Here is a 16,933-nt window from a genome sequence, read left to right on the forward strand (position 1 = left end):
GTGGGTAGACAGGGGACGAAAGCGCCGATTGGGCAATCTCTACTCAGACATTCGCTAAGCCTCAGAAGCTCAGGAACAGTACTTTCTGGACTCGCAATGGAAGAAGCAACATGGTAGCAATGGTACGTACAACCTGATATGGAATGGATTGAGGTATCTTTGGAGGAGACGCTTGGGCCGCCGGCACGGTGTCAAGGTGAGCCTTTTGGGTAAGTAATCGGGACCCTGTCTGGGGAACTTGACGGGAGGTGTTGACGGCGTGTAAGAGACAACCTAAACTGGCCTTTATTTACACCATGTACTTGGCATTCAATACCTAACCGAACTCAACCACCCACATACAGAAGGACTTGACCAGCAACTAATTTCTGACAACTCTTTCCAGCTTTGAATATAAAGAAGCTGTCTGCTACTCGTCATGAACCTTGAGTTGAAAAATGCACAAGGTCGCATTTACAATCAACACGTATCTGTGCCGTTGGTTTGCGTGTAGTTAAGAGGGGCTGCCCCGCGATGCGAATTTGAAGAGCAGGGAAGAATGGATGTGATATGATGTTGGGATACGGTGACAGCTCCTCACCATAGCTATTGGCAAGGTACCACAAAATACATTCGTCAACACCGTCAGGGAAAGCTCCCCGGCCCTCTTTGTTGCTTAGAGAGTTCCGTTCTTCTGTGACTGCGTCCTCCGGGTAGTGATTTGGGGCTCCGGTTCGTCTAAGCTAACTGTTTCCCCCTCACCGCAAGACGCCAGGTATGGGCTCTAATCTCCATGGCGGGCCATCACTCGTCAAAGAAAGGGACAATGAAGCTATCGTGATCATGCACGGGCGACCCTGATCCCCGGACGCTGTACCAAAGAAGCATGGGTTCCACTGGGTCGAATCCATGTGGTTATAGCGTCGTTAGCCGATCAGATAGCGGGCACTGCAAGCGGCTCAAGTAGAGTAAGGTACGAAGACGGTACCTGAGGATCTCCGGGGGCCGGCAGCACGTTCGGCCGGGTATGGATAGAACAATACCCACAAACAGGGCAGCGCATGGCCCCGATGGTGGAGTTGATTGCTCACCTGTGACACCTCAGGGAATCTCAGTGTCTAGGCGTTCTGGGGGCCCCTCGCTCAGCCACTAGCTGCCGTCGTCGAGGAAAACTCTTCCCCAACCTTCCACTTGGTGGCACCTTAAAAATGGCCAGCCAGACACCAGCAAGGTATCGTAGGTACTTGCAGAATACGTACCGCCAATCGAAGTGATAATTAACGTCTTTTGTAAACAAGCAAGTGTCCTCAATAAGGAAACAGAACTGAAATTGTGACATTCCTCTTTGATATTGTGCCGAAGCTTGCCAGTTTGTCCCCAGGTTTGGCTAGTCGAGAGTTGAGCTGATTGGTCCGTCACTCAGGTAAACAAACCATGTGCCAGCGTGTTATGACAGCAGTGCGTATTTCACTTTCTATGCAATTCATCATCTGTACTCAAAAGAACTTTCTACTGCCGAAATTTGAGAGAATATGCAGGTGATCATGAACACGAGGAGCATACAAAGTACTCTCTCTGGAACAAGACCGGAAAAGACGGCTTCCATTCAGTCGATGATGTGATTAACTCAGGTACCTGTAGCAAGAACAAAAATAGAAACTTCTACAACAAGTCCAAGCCAAATGGAAGCTCCAGAGAAAATAGATGGGTAACGCTACGGTACGGTTCTACATATTCACACATCCAGCGTAACGCTCATACGGTGCCTCGAAAGGGCAGCTGGGTGGAGACATAATCGAAAGGCATTCGTAGCGAAGGACGAAACTTCGTGACGCCCCGTAAACGTCGTCAACAAGCGGCTGAAGGTGGGAGGCGCGATATTTACGGACGGAGCATTAGGAGTACATCGTATTGTCCAGAATGGAGACAGAGGTTCTCGTTAAAGATGATGAGATAACGGTTTCGATGGTGGAACAGCACGTCAGACTGAACTATTCATCATTACGAGAAGGTAACCAGGATGTGATGATACGCAACCTGGATGTTGTAAGCCAATGGCTCAGCTTCCAGATTCATGGACAGGAAAAAGACCATACTGTATCTCAACCTGGTAAAGGCATGATTCGATATTCCAGCCAAGCTCTTGATCCAAGATCCCCCTCTTGACCTTTCCCCAGATTTTGAGACCTCAGGGTATCTAAGCTACGTATCTTTCTTTTACAAGCCACAAGAAAACACAGATACAATCAACTGACGGAGCAATTGACCAATAAAATAGCGAATGAAAGCTTAAGGTCACGCGGAATGTGGGCGTGACAATGCTCAACTGCTAGGCTGAGACTCTGGAAATAGAAGCCAGAATATACTCAGCTTCGAACATCGTGGCCAAAACAATATCGTCGTCAAGGGAGCGCGCCTCACTCAGCCAGCCAGGTCCAACGGACAGCCCTAGCCACACACCCCAGAAGGAAGTTCGATCTATCTTTTTCTGCCCACCTCGTGACGCGTTGACACCGTCCGCCTCCAAGCGCCGGATGCGGGGTGCAGTAAAAATACAGGGAAGATTTGCTAACCAAAGACGCCTATGATAAACTAAAGATGCCATGAGACGGCGGCAAAGTAAAAGCAAAAAGCTTGGGGACGGCTCTCGGGGCCACAGGGGGCCACAGGGCAAGCACGCAACTCGCTACGGTACCGTATGGAGAAACAATAGGTAATGCAATGGATACCATTTCCCCTAGAGGTTGGCTGGTTGGTGTAAAACTGATTGGCTGTGCCATGCAGTGCAACAAAGGGAAACGGTGGCTGTCACGAAAGCTGCAAGATCAAGTAAACTGGGGGTAATGGAAATGACGGGAGATGAGATGGAAGCGGGTCGTGGGGAAAGCTATGAAGTTTTTTCTTTCTCTTGTCCTTGTGCCCAGATCCAGATCAGGCTCAGACTGGGGAAGACTGGAGCCATGGGCGAAACCTGGGGGTAATAGAAATCCAGATCCAAGTTTAAAGGCATTTTCGGTGTTGCCGGACCTCGGCCGTGTGGGGCTCTCCGGGCGAGTCCGGGGCCTTTGCTTGTCCCGGAGCCTTGAGTGCGAGAGTGGGTGCCGGACTCCGTTGCTTGTGGGACAGGGAGGCATTTTGGTGTTATTTTTGCGTAACATATGGAGAGAGGAAGAGGGGGGAAAACTCAAAACATTGAGGTGGATTGTCCAGAGTCTGGAGTCTGGGGTATTGGAGAATCAGAGCTTCTGTTCTAAGTCAGATGAATCATGGAAGAGTAGTATTGTTGATGACAACGAAGCAGCTTAAGAACAAACAGACCAATCTTGTCTAAACTCTATCATTCATGAAAGCCATGATATGTCGTGCAACTCCCGTCTTATGCCAGACTTGCTCTTCTTTGCAATAGAAACCCCTCGTGCTGCAGTCAAGTGCTCCTCGACGACCCCTCGACCTCAACCATTGTGTCATTGATGGTACCCCGGAGAAGGTACCTGTACGTAAGTACTGAACCAGCGGCCCCGCGTCGGCCGGAGGAACCTTGTCGTGGTCCGGCTCCTTCAATAACGACAGGTCAGAGCCTACCGGTGTGCTGTGCTCTCCCTCGCTCCCTTGTATCTTGGGGAAGAAGAAGGTGGGAAGTATCACCTTGCCAACACATTTTTTCTTTTTTTTCTTTTAACTTCATGATCTTGACTGTTACTGGATCTGGGGAATGGAGCTCCCCCAAGGTGAAATTATTTCCCCCTGGAAATCGAGACTAGTCCCGGCCCCGTGATCGTCCCCCTTAGAAAGGCCAAGGTCTGGAAAGTTCGGTGAGCACTGGCTTTGCTTTCTTTAAGTCAGGTGAGCCAGATTTGGGTTCTATTGTCTGGGGTACGAGGGCATTTCAGCTAGCTCGCCTGGCATTTTGCTGCTGCGGTCAGCGTTCAACGCCAGCTTCCCGTCTGGGGTAGTGAGTCGTGTAGGAATTCAGTTCAGGTACCGTACCCTTTGAGGCGGATTCTTGGCTTGTAAAGATCTTGATGGCTTTAGAACGTATCTTGAGCAAGGTTCCATGGAGGTGAACTATTCGTCGCTTGTTGGCAGGCTCAGAACCAACCAAAGGATATAGTTTCTTGGCTGCTGCGAAATCCCAGCATTATCTTACACCACGTAAACCATGGGCTGACACAATTGTTGATACATGGGCCCATTGAAGTCGACTTTGTTCGAAACTACATGACATTTATCAAACATGCTCTAAATGGATATCGTTAGAAGTCCATGTCAAACCAAACGTGGAACTAGTCAAATGCAGGCGATCCAATTTTCGTACGAATCATCATACTTGTTGGCCTGGCCATTTCGCATGTCAGAACTGTAAGGTTTAATACGGTCCGGCTCAGCTTGAAGTACATCATGGCAACATCATTTCAGGCAGTTATTACGACCACTCGGACAAGCACAGTCAGGGCAACGTGCATGTTGACCGGGATCTTGTGCGATGCCGTAGTCCACCGCTGTATTAACCCTCAGTAACCCAAACCAGAGAGAGCAAACATTGAAAAACCGGAATTCAGGGTCGGATCTGCATGTCACGAAGTTGCCATTGACGATGACTCGCAGAGACAAACCCGCAGGGCAAGCCAAGGTGAGTGGTGAGTGAATTGAGTTGAATCGCACCATCCTCCACACCGTTTTTGAACCAAAGAAGCTAGCTGTGTGGTGCTATTTTCATGCATAACGCATGGATAGTTATGTAGACTTACGTTATCAAAGTCTGCAAATGGAGCTGGAGGCTCTTTATGTCGACTTACAGTGACCAACCTGTCAAATAGAGCGTTTGTCCTGACCCAGTTAGTCTCTGAAAACTTTTCAAGCCAGTTCCTAAACGCTGATATCCATTATATGAGAATACGTGGTATGTGAAGTTGTTACTAGATATCGATGTAAACTGGCAGAAGAGTTGAAGTCTAGCAAACAACTCTCCCATTGGCAACAAATCTGCACTAGTGATGTCAAACAAGAATCTGGAGAAGGCGGGATTCTATGCAAAAACTGCAGAGCCTCGAATAACCGGGCCTCTTCCCCACTGGTAACTCTGAATGATTCCTGGGGGGACGTGTGAACCTCTGGGTGCTCTCTCACCTACAGACTCTTCAGGAACCAGGCGCTTGGTCCAGGCGAGAGAAGTCAGGTTCCAAACAAGGCTTCCCCTTGAGGATTAGACCAGAGGCACTATTGGGTAATTAAATGGGACTTTTTCTTGTAGGTACTGCACTGTACTCCGTGAGGTCATGATCACGATCGGGGGCGTTGCTGCAGCCAAAATTCTTTCTTCTCGACTCTTCTGGCGGGCTTAGCTGGGCTGGGCTCCGCTTCAGGAGGGGTGGTAGTGGTACAGTACAGTAGCGAGTAGGTACCAATTGAGAAGAGAGGCCTCAGGACGACCGGGCCGGTGATGATTATTGTTTGAATGTTTCTTCTATCTTTTACTGTGTATGCCAAGTTTCTACTTTGCTGATTGCCAAGTGAAATATGAGGAATTCGAACCAAATGACTGGGCAAATCATAAGCTTTGTGAATGTGCTGCATGTGCTGTAAGTAAGCTGCTGTAGAGAGTTGTGGCGGGGGTCATTCGCTGTGTCTATTGCTGTCCATTGCACTTTTTCTCTGGTCTGCCCGGTGCGAATGCAAAAAACACACACGTACCCAAAATCAACACCCGCGGGGCCTCATGCCCAGCAAACTCCCAGCAGGGTCTGCCCCACAAGCCGGAAGGGGGTGTGTGGTCAAGGTGAGCGGGAGACCAGGACCTGGCAAGGGATGTGGTTTTTTTATGGCAGCGTGACAACTTTTACTCGGTACCTACAGGCGAGACGGTGTAAGAGAAGGCATTATGTCGACATGTTTGGAGTCAATGGAGACATTAATGCTGGTACGTACCCCATTGTAAAAGACTGGGAGGTACTTTGTACATCGTAGACTTCTGGGTCGTTGTTGAGAGACACTTAGACACGGAGAGTATATAAAGCTTCCATCGCCAGTCCCAATATCTTCTGGCTTCGAAAGTTGGAGAGATAAGTCACTTGACCTCGAACTTTTTGTTTCCCTTTGCATTTTGCATTTGCTTCTCCTCACCAAAAGAAGCTTTCTTCCTCTACCTTTAACCCCTTATCACTCCTATCTCGTCTTTATTTAAAGATCATATTCCCTGTCCTGGCTTGAGCTTTGAACCTCGTCGTCTCAAACCAACCTCGACGTATCAAGAGAGCTTTTGTTATCTCTTGTTCTAGACATACCGTCTTCAGTTTCTATTTACGACAGGGCTGACGGATGGCTGCGCTGAGTTCGTGCACACCGAGTTAAACGCCTGTTCATGTTGGCTGTGTATGACAGACATACTAATCTGCTGTCAGAACTATAACCAACCCTCCTCTCATCTGAGAACAACTACCCTTTACCCTTTTACGGCAATCTTGTTGTTATCCTTCCGAATAACTTCCTCTCGTCATCTTCTTTTTGAAGGCCCCGCTATAAGCTCGGCATCACCGACTTAGAAATATCTATTTTCAGTGACGAAACGAATTGATCGTCACAAACTCTCGCCGGTAAGTAGCGGATAAGTCTTATCTGACTATAGCACTGCCCACTACTCCTTCGTCATTTTGCCCTTATCGCGAATCCATGGCCCCGTTGATTGGCTTCCCCCTGATTTCCACTACCCAATGGCGAGAATACGAGAGCCGGGCCGGGCGGCTTACACCGGGATTCTGGTGCTCCGTATCAGAGATAAGCTTCCCAGCGAGCTGAGCCGTTCGCAGCTGCAAACAGCCCCAGCCCCAGCATCTGCAGTGCATTTTCAGGTCCCCGATCCAGTGGCGTCCAGTGACAGCGAGCATGGGCGCCCCGGACAAGACCTGGAATGAGCCTCCCGGGACAGGCACAATGCCAATGATCACTAGATCATTGAGTTTGGCCTTCACGGGCGCAGGGCAGCCTCAGGGTCAGCAGCCCCGTGTCAAATGCCTACTTTCCTTAGTTCGCTTTTGAGTCACGAGCTCTGACCGAAACTCGGTTTGAGGTGGCTACGGCGGAGACGACAAGAGAACTGTTATCTTCAGCTTCCTTGTTTGCTCGAGCCGAACTGTCTACTATATAAGGCACTCGCAGCTGGCTTCATTTCATCTCCATATCATTCATCCCATCACTGTTTTCAATTCTTTCGTTTTCTCGTCTTGCGTTTACACCACCAAACTTCACTCCACATCTAGGCATCTCGCCAAGATGGCGCCTACAACAGAATCGCCCACTAACATGCTGCCCTCTCAGACTTTCCCTGATTACACAGATCCATATCAGGAATACAGCATGACTGCCATTTCCGCCAACCCCGTGGCTAACGTCAAGGCCACCGAGGCCAGCCGTGGTCCTTCTCCCCAGCCTACTCACTTCTCCGTTCCTCTGCAAAATGGCAACGGCGGTAACGGCCACCGCATTCTGCGATCTGCCACCGTTGGCTACATTGCCCCTGAGTTCACCGGCAAGCCCGAGCAGAAGAAGACTGTGAAGTCTATCATCTCAGCTGCTGGTTTCGTCCCCGAGCCTCAAATTGATGAGCAGATCGAGTGGTTCTACGAGAAGCTTGGCATCGATGATGTCTACTTCGAGCTTGAGACCCCCGATGTCATCTCCAGCCATATCACCTCTCTGTACGCCGCTAAGGTCGCTTCCTTCGCTCGCGAGGATAAGCAGGAGGAGATCCAACTGGATATGGAGGCTAATGACCATGCCATCTACATTGACACCAGCGTTGCTGGCAAGACAAACACTGCTGGTCCTCGCTACGAGGAACGCCTTGAGGCCAAGTACATTGACCACCCCGGCTCCAGCAAATACCGCGTTGAGACATTCCGATCTCCCGCTGTCGTGAGCCCTAGCTCCAAGGCAACTCTCCGATGTTACTTCGTCTATCAGTGCCAGTTTGCCACTCCTCCTGAGCAGACCAACCCCAAGGAGACCAACCTCGAGCTCATTGCCGACAACGGCTTCCTCCGGAAGGCCACTGACAACACCAAGCAGATCTACCAGGACATCATTGAGCTCGCCGTTAACCGAGCTGGTCCCGTCATCGAGGTCTTCGATATTGAGAACACCGACGAGAAGCGAATGGTCGTTGCCTTCCGCTCTCGCACCGCCCAGGGTCTCTTCTCTGCCCTCAGTGACCTTTACCACTACTATGGCGTCACCTCATCTCGAAAGTACCTCGAGCAGTTCTCCAACGGTATCACCGTCATGAGTGTCTACCTCCGACCTGCTTCTGACACTGTCCAGAGCACTGGACAGTTCCCTTCTCTTGAGGAGTCCATTGACCAGATTTCCAAGGAGGTTTCTCTCCTCTACTGTCTCCCCCACAACAAGTTCCACAACCTTTTCCTTGATGGACAGCTCAGCCTTCAGGAATCCGTCTACGCCCACTCCGCGTGGGTCTTCGTTCAGCACTTCCTGAACCGATTGGGACCAGAGTACTCTACTCTTGCCGAGCTTTTGGATGTTAAGAACAACGCTCAGCAGGCCCTCCTTTCTAACCTGAAGCGCCGTCTCCGTTCCGAGACCTTCACCCCTGAGTACATCTATGAGATTATTCAGAACTACCCCGGCCTCGTTCGTGCTCTTTACGCTTCTTTCGCCAACATCCACCTTGTTAAGGACCAGGAGGACCCCGTGAAGGTCGTTTCCTCCAGCCTATCCGTCGAGGTTCTCTCCGACGACGCTCTCAAGGACAAGATCTCCAAGAACATCAACAACGAGCACGATGAGATGGTTCTCACTGCTTTCCGTGTGTTCAACAACGCCATCCTCAAGACCAACTACTTTACCCCCACCAAGGTCGCCCTGAGCTTCCGTCTTGACCCATCTTTCCTCCCCGAGGTCGAGTACCCCAAGCCTCTCTATGGCATGTTCCTCGTCATCAGCTCTGAGTCCCGAGGTTTCCACCTCCGATTCAAGGATATCTCTCGTGGTGGTATCCGAATCGTCAAGTCTCGCAACAAGGAGGCTTACGGTATCAACGCCCGCAGTATCTTCGATGAGAACTACGGTCTTGCCAGCACACAGCAGCGCAAGAACAAGGACATTCCCGAGGGTGGCTCTAAGGGTGTTATTCTGTTGGACCCCAAGCAGCAGAACCGTGCCCGTGAGGCTTTCGAGAAGTACATTGATAGTATCCTTGACCTTCTCCTGCCCGCCGAGACCCCTGGTATCAAGAACCCTATTGTCGACCTTTACGGCAAGGAGGAGATCATCTTCATGGGCCCTGATGAGAACACCGCTGAGCTGGTCGACTGGGCTACTGAGCACGCTCGATCCCGTGGCGCCCCTTGGTGGAAGTCTTTCTTCACTGGCAAGTCTCCCAAGCTTGGTGGTATTCCTCACGACACCTACGGCATGACCACTCTATCCGTTCGTGAGTACGTCAAGGGTATTTACCGAAAGCTAGAGCTTGACCCCTCTACCATCCGCAAGATGCAGACTGGTGGCCCGGATGGTGACCTGGGCAGCAACGAGATCAAGCTTGGTAACGAGAAGTACACTGCCATTGTCGATGGCTCTGGAGTTCTTGCTGACCCCAACGGTCTCGACCGTGACGAGCTTCTGCGCCTTGCCAACGGCCGCAAGATGATCATCGAGTACGATGTTTCCAAGCTGTCTCCCGAGGGTTACCGAGTTCTGTGCGACGACGTCAACATCACTCTTCCCAACGGTGAGGTTATCAACAACGGTACATCGTTCCGTAACACCTTCCATCTTCGTGACACTGGCAGTGTCGACTGCTTCGTCCCTTGCGGTGGTCGCCCCGCCTCCATCGACCTCATCTCGGTCAACCGTCTCATCAAGGATGGCAAGTGCATCTTCCCTTACCTTGTTGAGGGAGCCAACCTCTTCATTACCCAGGAGGCCAAGCTCCGCCTCGAGGCTGCTGGCTGCATTCTGTACAAGGATGCCTCTGCCAACAAAGGTGGTGTAACATCGTCCTCCCTTGAGGTTCTTGCTTCTCTGTCTTTCGACGATGAGGGCTTCGTTGAGAACATGTGCCACAACGCCCAGGGCGAGGCTCCTCAGTTCTACCAGGACTATGTCAAGCAGGTTCAGCTCAAGATTCAGGAGAACGCCCGTCTTGAGTTTGAGGCTATCTGGCGCGAGCACGAGCAGACAGGCACTCCCCGATCTATCCTCTCTGACAAGCTCTCCGTTGCCATTACCGATCTCGATGAGAAGCTCCAGCACTCCGACCTCTGGGACAACGAGAAGATCCGCCGATCTGTTCTTCAAGATGCTCTGCCACGTCTTCTCCTCGAGAAGATTGGTCTCGACACTTTGATCGCTCGCATTCCCGACTCCTACCTCCGAAGCATCTTCGGCTCCTACCTTGCCAGCCGATTCGTGTACGAGTTCGGCAGCAACCCCAGCCAGTTTGCCTTCTACGACTTGTAAGTGTAACCCATGATACATCAATGACACCAGAACAATATGCTAACTACTGCGACAGTATGTCTAAGCGTATGGCCCAGATCGCCAACTAAAAAGTTGATTGCATAAAACGGTGTTGAAGCGTATGATTTGATTTGTTTACAAGCATAGCATTATTTGTTTTCTCTGATGAGAGATGAGCATTGTCACGGTGTGTTTGCAATATTTGGGACGGCCCTGGCATGGGCCTAATGAATGGGCCAAGGTTAAAGAAAAGTCAGAAAAGACTATGTTTATTTAGTCGATATTAATCAAGATTTTGAAGTTCATATTTTTTATTTCCGTCATTAGTGACTTTACCTGGTGAGTTCAAGTGAAACTTGTGCTGTTTCTGTTTGCTTCTGGTGCTGCACGCTGGAGGAAGACTTTTGAGACACATGTTTGTCTCAGGGGAATTACTGAATGACTTGTAGATATGATTGCTCGAAGTGATCTATCAGTCGTATTGGGTCGAGTGCGATAGAAATAGAATACACTGGTACATGAGGTGCATAGCATTATCACGTGTCATGTATAGATAGCTTGATTTCATGTTGATAGTTCATTGGCGGGACAACAACTTGCATGCATATATGCGTGAAGTCGTATCATGGCCTCCTCAATATGTACAATGGGTTTATCGTGGCAAAGGATGTATGGCTGGTCTGTTGTATTGATGGTCGATTTGGCGAAGAAGCACATGATAAGAGATGAATAGTCAATCCCTCTGCAAGACGGTGTTTTGGTGTAATCCAATGGTATGCTGGGTAATTGCACTGCATACCTCATGGTGTGGTTGACTTGGACAGGTGAGGTTACAGACAACAAACTACATATGTGATTTTGAGGCCTCTGAGGGTTACAGTGACTGCCACACAGAGTACGGAGTATCGGCTTGGCAATCGAGTAAGCATCAAATTGACGAACTCGGCTATATCGTGACATTTGATTACATAACTTCACTGACGCTGACAAGTCAATTGAAGGACTGTCTTATTTTCATAAAGTGGATTGAAGTTGAAAGAGAACATTTGCTCACAGCCAATGAACTCAATTTCCCCTGAGCAAAGACCCATTTGGTGTCTGGACGTTTCAGCGTTTCTTCTTCAAGGGCCCCGCCGAGACGCGGGTGCCCTGAGCGATTCCCCGGTTGCGTTAGGGCCAAAGTTTACGGTTTCTTGGAAACGCTAAGCATTCAGGGGTTTTAATGGGAAACACGCTCCATCCCGTCTTGTCACGGAGTCAGCGCGAGGTAAAATGCCACCACAAGAGCAACTATTCACAGTAGAAATAAATTATTTTAACTGATATACGATCGATATAAGTGAAACGAAGGCGCTGCTAATGGATAAATCATTATTTAGTTCACTTCTCAATCAATGCTGCAGCTCGCATCATGATCAAAGCTTTCCATTGCCTGACTGGTTCAGCCTTCCAAGGGAGAACAGAGAGTCAGTGAAAAAGAGGACCCCTGCTCTCAGTATTGTCGTCTCATTACGCGCTCTTCTTTTCTTTTGCTTCCATTTATCGTTCTCTCCCATCTTGGCCCTAAAAATGGTCTAATAGACCGGCCGTTGAACCGCAGCATCCACTTTTGTTTCTGCTCAGTAGATCTTTTGCTCTCGACTATCGAGCTGCTTTCAACGTGGATGGACGAGTTATCTGAAACGGGTGACGCTCCGTTCAACGGGCTCGTCCCCCTCCGCACTAACATCACCCGTTTGCGATAGATAAGGATAAAGCGCATTAGGGGCTTTGGCATCTACTTGGAATAGGAGACATGAAAATTTGCTGAAAGATTCTAGAGGGATTGTTAGGGCAGAAAACGTTAGATCGACCGTCCCTCTTGAATCAGTGACCACACCAATAAAGGTGCCTAACAGTGATAGTATCAGTGGCAGTTTCACTGCGGTAGTGGAGTCAGTCTTTTTTGGTGCCCGGGTTCCTTTTGCCAAGGTCCCGCCAGGAAACGAAACTTGGGCCAGCAGCCAGGCCAGTTCAGTTCACTTTGTTATTACCTACTGCTACGCCATCCTTTTTCCACACAGACACGGAACAAAGATCGTCGCTCGTTCTCTCCAGTTTTTCGACAATCAGATCCATTCCCATTCACGCGCGCAGAAGCAGCTTCATGTTGGACGAGCCCGTGGCTGGCCACTGGGCATATTGATTTATCGATTGACTTTTACGGGCGCAACCTTGTTCACCACGCTGAGCGACACCAAATCCAATCGAGTACCACGACCGAAAGCCTGATATCGCAACACCCCCAGCGACGAAAGCAAACAAACAAACAAAGCAATCAGGTACCTCCGAGTTGGATGAGAACATCCTCGCAAGGATCTACCGCCCTCCTCTCACGCAACGGCATAGACAAGCAACAAAAAACCCGGCCCCCAGCCGTCAGCATCCAACGCCCCGAGTTTGAAATAAAAAATTAAGACGGCGCTTCTCTGGCGCCAGGGGTCAAGCACATCCCATCTTTTGGTGCCTTGCGCCTTCAGGGACAGAGCTGGAACAGAGTGACTTGTTGACGGACGGCCTCGCTCGTCGTTTCTACCCGTCAAAATGACACGACCATCGATCGTCAGAGCCGGTATGTGCCTAGTGTTTGCCTTTGCTGTCTTGCCTTTCACACTTGGAAGAGATACCAACGCCAATGTCACCCTAAGTCTCAGCCTTTGGGATTTGCGATTGGGGTGCATCGCCTCTTGCGCAGCCTCATCCTCGTGTTGTTTCGTCGGTCCCTCTTAGAGTACAACTTTCCTTCCCCTGCCCCCTTTACATACAAACTTCGTCTATTCAACCACATGGAACCCTTGAAGTAGACCTTCGGCCAACTTCTCCCTTGCCCATTCTTTTTTTTATTACTTTCTTTTTCTTTACGTTTCATCGTACTTTCGTCTACCCTTGCCCCCCGGTCACTGTCCAAGCTCGAACCTTTCTCTTGCTCTCCGGGGTCGCTGCAAGTCACGATACATTCCAACCACTCGACTTAGTCCTCTGTTTTCTCATTCCTTGTGTCCACACGCTTCTTTTGACGACACGCCAAACTGACGTTTACGAACTTTTCCCCCGATCGCAGATACTATCGATCTTCAAGATCATCACTCTCCATCTGCTCAAGACCACTCGAAAAGCCCACGCCTGGGCGGTAACGCCAACTCCCTAGGTCCCCACCAAGCTGAGACTATTCGTGAGGTCACACACGACATTGCAGACGAACAGCGCCGCTCCCCAAGAGTTTCTCTCGATAACCGCAACAGCCTCGACGAAATTGATTCCTTTGCAGACGAACTTGTCGCAAACTCTACGAGTGGGAATACCCGCGCACAGGGCGCACGCGACAACAATAGCAAGATGAACCAAGAAGATGCACTGGCAATTGCGCAGAATGGAGGCGTCTCATCCTCGGATGAGGGCGAGCTCGACGGTGACGATGACCTCGATGACGACATGATGGATAAGATCTCAAGTTCGCCTTCGATTGAAGATGGTGGGTGCTACCCCGTCGCTGCCCCTGTGGCATGGCCGCGCCGTGTCTCTTCCCTACCTTCGCAAAGGAGTAGTACTCCCAGTATCTCTGGTTCAAGCGGCACCAGAGTTTGCTCGCCATATCCCGAACCTCCCAAATGCGTGCCTAGCCCATGTGCAATTGCGCAACTTCCACGAGCATTGCCCACGAAAGTCCGGAACCATCGTCTTCAGGGTGAGTATACCGATCGCGATGAGCACAGTAACGACGCCGAACCTGGACCCGACGATAGCTGGACAACGTCCAATTCGACGGCCGAATTTCACGAAACATATGAAGAAGTGGAGCCGCAGGTGAGGTCCGCAAGTAATGAAGGATAGCATCCTTCTTCTGAAGGATCAAGTATTGGAGGAAAGGGCACTATGGTCGATAACAGGGAGCAGGACATATTCTATGACTGTGATCCAATGCTGGATTTATCCGATTCGGATTTGGACGACGACGAAACCCCCGACTTTGACCCCGCGCTTACTGTTCCCTACGACGAATCTTTTGAAGACGATGATTCTGCACTCTCCATTCCTGACGACTACAATTTCATTGACTCCGGCTGGGCGGTCGAGTGCTTACAAGACATAGAGGACATTGATTTCGAATTCGTTTACGCCCTTCACACATTCGTGGCTACCGTTGAAGGTCAAGCAAATGCAACCAAGGGTGATACCATGGTTTTGCTAGACGATAGCAACAGCTACTGGTGGCTGGTAAGAGTTGTTAAAGACAGCAGCATCGGTAAGTGCAGAATTTCCACTTCTGCTGGCCAGAAACTGACAGAATGTGCCAGGATATCTACCCGCAGAGCATATTGAGACACCGACGGAACGTCTAGCCCGTCTGAATAAACACAGAAATGTTGACGTACGTAAATTGACCTTGCCGAAGACCCAAAATTGTTACTAAGAATCAACACAGCTCTCTGCAACTATGCTGGGGGATACGGCGGAGAAAAAGCCACAGACGTTCAAGTCACCAATTAGATTTGGACGCAAAACGGTCACATTCACCTCCCCAACGTACCATGACTACACTGAAATCGACGACTATTCATCCGATGAAGAAGACTTGGACGACTTATTTGCCAACTCGTCCACCACAACTAAGCAAGATCAACAGCAACAAGAACAGAAGAAAGATACCCGAGATCCAGCTTCAACAATATCGATTATAGAAGATGATTCATCAGAGGAGAGCGCCAGGGTCGAGCCTCTAAAGCCTCGTTCGAATAAAGAAGTTAAAATGGCTATGGAGCCGTCGAAGGTCGACACTGTGGAAGAGGAAGATGAGACGAGAAGCAGTGAGGAAATACTGTTCGACAACAAACAGGAAGGCCCAAGCAGATCCCGCAATGGTACTGTCAGAAACACCGACTCTTTCTTTAGAGATGAGACAGTCGAGACCAAGAAGATCACTCTCACGCCTAACTTGCTACGAGACGACAATCAACCTCGGCCTTCCCAAGACTCAACAACCAAGGACATCAAGTCCCGAGGAAGTCTTGATAAGATGGACAAGGAGCTCATGTCTGATAAAGAGAAGAAGAAGCACCAAGACAAGTCTCGGAAAGAGAAGGAAAAGAAGCCGAGCGCCATCCGAAGTTTCTTTTCCAGAAAGGATAGAAAGAAGTCGGTTGACGATGACGACGAATCTTTTGGCAAGCGCTCTATGGATATTGTATCAGAACCTCGGGACAGCGAGTCAATTGAGGAGGTCGCGTCGCCTGACAGGCAACCGCAACGGAGCACTAGTAAGCTTCAAAAGCAGATGCCACGAACTGAAACATCTCCCGGCAAAGGCGGGGAGACCTCATCGACAATGGAACTCGCAGCTTATCTGGCCGAGTCTCGGGTCAACGATGTGTCCAACGTGCCACCGGCGTCGATGCGGATTGTCAATCCCGAGACACAAGAGACACATGAAGTGCCATCAAATTCACAATTTGGCGGGGATCCGGCGAAGGTACGGTCCTCCTCAGCCGCTGCACAACACGACGATACGAAGGCATTGGCGAGGGCGCTGGGCCGCAGCGCAAGCACAGGAGGCGAGCCTAGGACAACTAAGACAGCCAAGCCTCGTCCATTGATGGATCTGGATGAACTGTCAAGCTCCGACGAGGATGATGTGTCTCAGCCTACGACCCGAACGACACCAGAGCAACCAATCGAGAAGAAGCCTGAAGGTGGGCTACGGCCACAATTGCCAGGAGCGTTCCCTGATAGCTTCGACGCAACCGCCAAGCAGAACGCATCCACAGCGGCAAGCCAAGACCAGAAGGATCGTCTGTCAGAATCACCGGTGCAGGTGTCACCTGTTAATGCAACACGGCCACCAGCACTGGAGATCGATACGTCCTCCCAAGATGGTCGCTCATCCTCTGATGTACCGTCACCAGAGCTTATGCCTGGTGACGAGACACCTAAGGATAGTAGCTCAACGAAAAGTGCCAAAGAACCTGGTTGGGACGACGAGAAGCTACGTGCCTTCTTTGACGATGGTGAGCACGTTCGAGACCTTCTCATGGTCGTGTACGACAAGACAGACGTGGAACCTGTTAGCAAGGACCACCCGGTGGTTAGTGGCATGTTTAGAGAGCAGAACGCGAAGCTAGCGGAGATTACCACTGTGAGTATTTTCATCGTTGCCTTATTGAGCATATATTCTTCTGCAACGATACTAATGCAGCAACAGCAACTTGACAATATGCTCGGAGACTGGTTGGCTAGAAAGCAACGGCTTCGAGGGTCACTATGAAATAGCTTATCGAAGCATGAGGGCGTTTTGAGTACATCGTTGGCTTTAACAGTTGGGCCAGAGGCCTAGCTCTGTATGAAAAGGAGATCTCTTTCTTGATTCGTTGAACGACTTGACTATCTAGGGGAATATGGATTGCTGGTTCTGGACAGTCCATGAAGACAGTCCGTTGTGTTAGGTACA

The 16,933-nt window shown here is 50.0% G+C and overlaps 3 protein-coding genes across 3 annotated transcripts; all 3 read left to right on the top strand.

The window, feature by feature from the left end:
* Window positions 1-2,711: 2,711 nt before the first annotated feature.
* BKA55DRAFT_109591 (uncharacterized protein) lies at window positions 2,712-3,367 on the top strand. Its single transcript, XM_046184713.1, has one exon. The coding sequence runs from the start codon at window positions 2,839-2,841 to the stop codon at window positions 3,283-3,285; it is 447 nt and encodes a 148-aa protein (XP_046046529.1). The 5' UTR covers window positions 2,712-2,838; the 3' UTR covers window positions 3,286-3,367.
* A 3,686-nt stretch (window positions 3,368-7,053) lies between these two features.
* On the top strand, window positions 7,054-10,932 carry BKA55DRAFT_109663 (Glutamate/Leucine/Phenylalanine/Valine dehydrogenase-domain-containing protein). Its single transcript, XM_046184714.1, has 2 exons — window positions 7,054-10,448; window positions 10,508-10,932. Exons 1-2 carry the CDS (start codon window positions 7,246-7,248, stop codon window positions 10,539-10,541), a joined length of 3,237 nt encoding a protein of 1,078 aa, XP_046046530.1. The 5' UTR covers window positions 7,054-7,245; the 3' UTR covers window positions 10,542-10,932.
* A 2,103-nt stretch (window positions 10,933-13,035) lies between these two features.
* BKA55DRAFT_693255 (uncharacterized protein) lies at window positions 13,036-16,750 on the top strand (the record flags this gene model as incomplete). Its single annotated transcript, XM_046199887.1, has 6 exons — window positions 13,036-13,063; window positions 13,553-14,300; window positions 14,346-14,734; window positions 14,787-14,860; window positions 14,915-16,621; window positions 16,688-16,750. 6 exons carry the CDS (start codon window positions 13,036-13,038, stop codon window positions 16,748-16,750), a joined length of 3,009 nt encoding a protein of 1,002 aa, XP_046046531.1.
* Between the last annotated feature and the right edge of the window lie 183 nt (window positions 16,751-16,933).

The sequence above is a fragment of the Fusarium redolens genome (assembly GCF_020744475.1).
Source record: "Fusarium redolens strain MPI-CAGE-AT-0023 chromosome Unknown BKA55scaffold_13, whole genome shotgun sequence".
Classification (NCBI taxonomy): Eukaryota; Fungi; Ascomycota; class Sordariomycetes; order Hypocreales; family Nectriaceae; genus Fusarium; species Fusarium redolens.

Excerpts from the sequence above, each read along its gene's own strand:
- BKA55DRAFT_109591 (XM_046184713.1), top strand. The coding sequence starts at position 2,839 with ATGAGATGGAAGCGGGTCGTGGGGAAAGCTATGAAGTTTTTTCTTTCT.
- BKA55DRAFT_109663 (XM_046184714.1), top strand. The coding sequence starts at position 7,246 with ATGGCGCCTACAACAGAATCGCCCACTAACATGCTGCCCTCTCAGACT. Across the intron at positions 10,449-10,507 it reads CAGTTTGCCTTCTACGACTT|TATGTCTAAGCGTATGGCCC; the intron begins GTAAGTGTAACC and ends CTACTGCGACAG.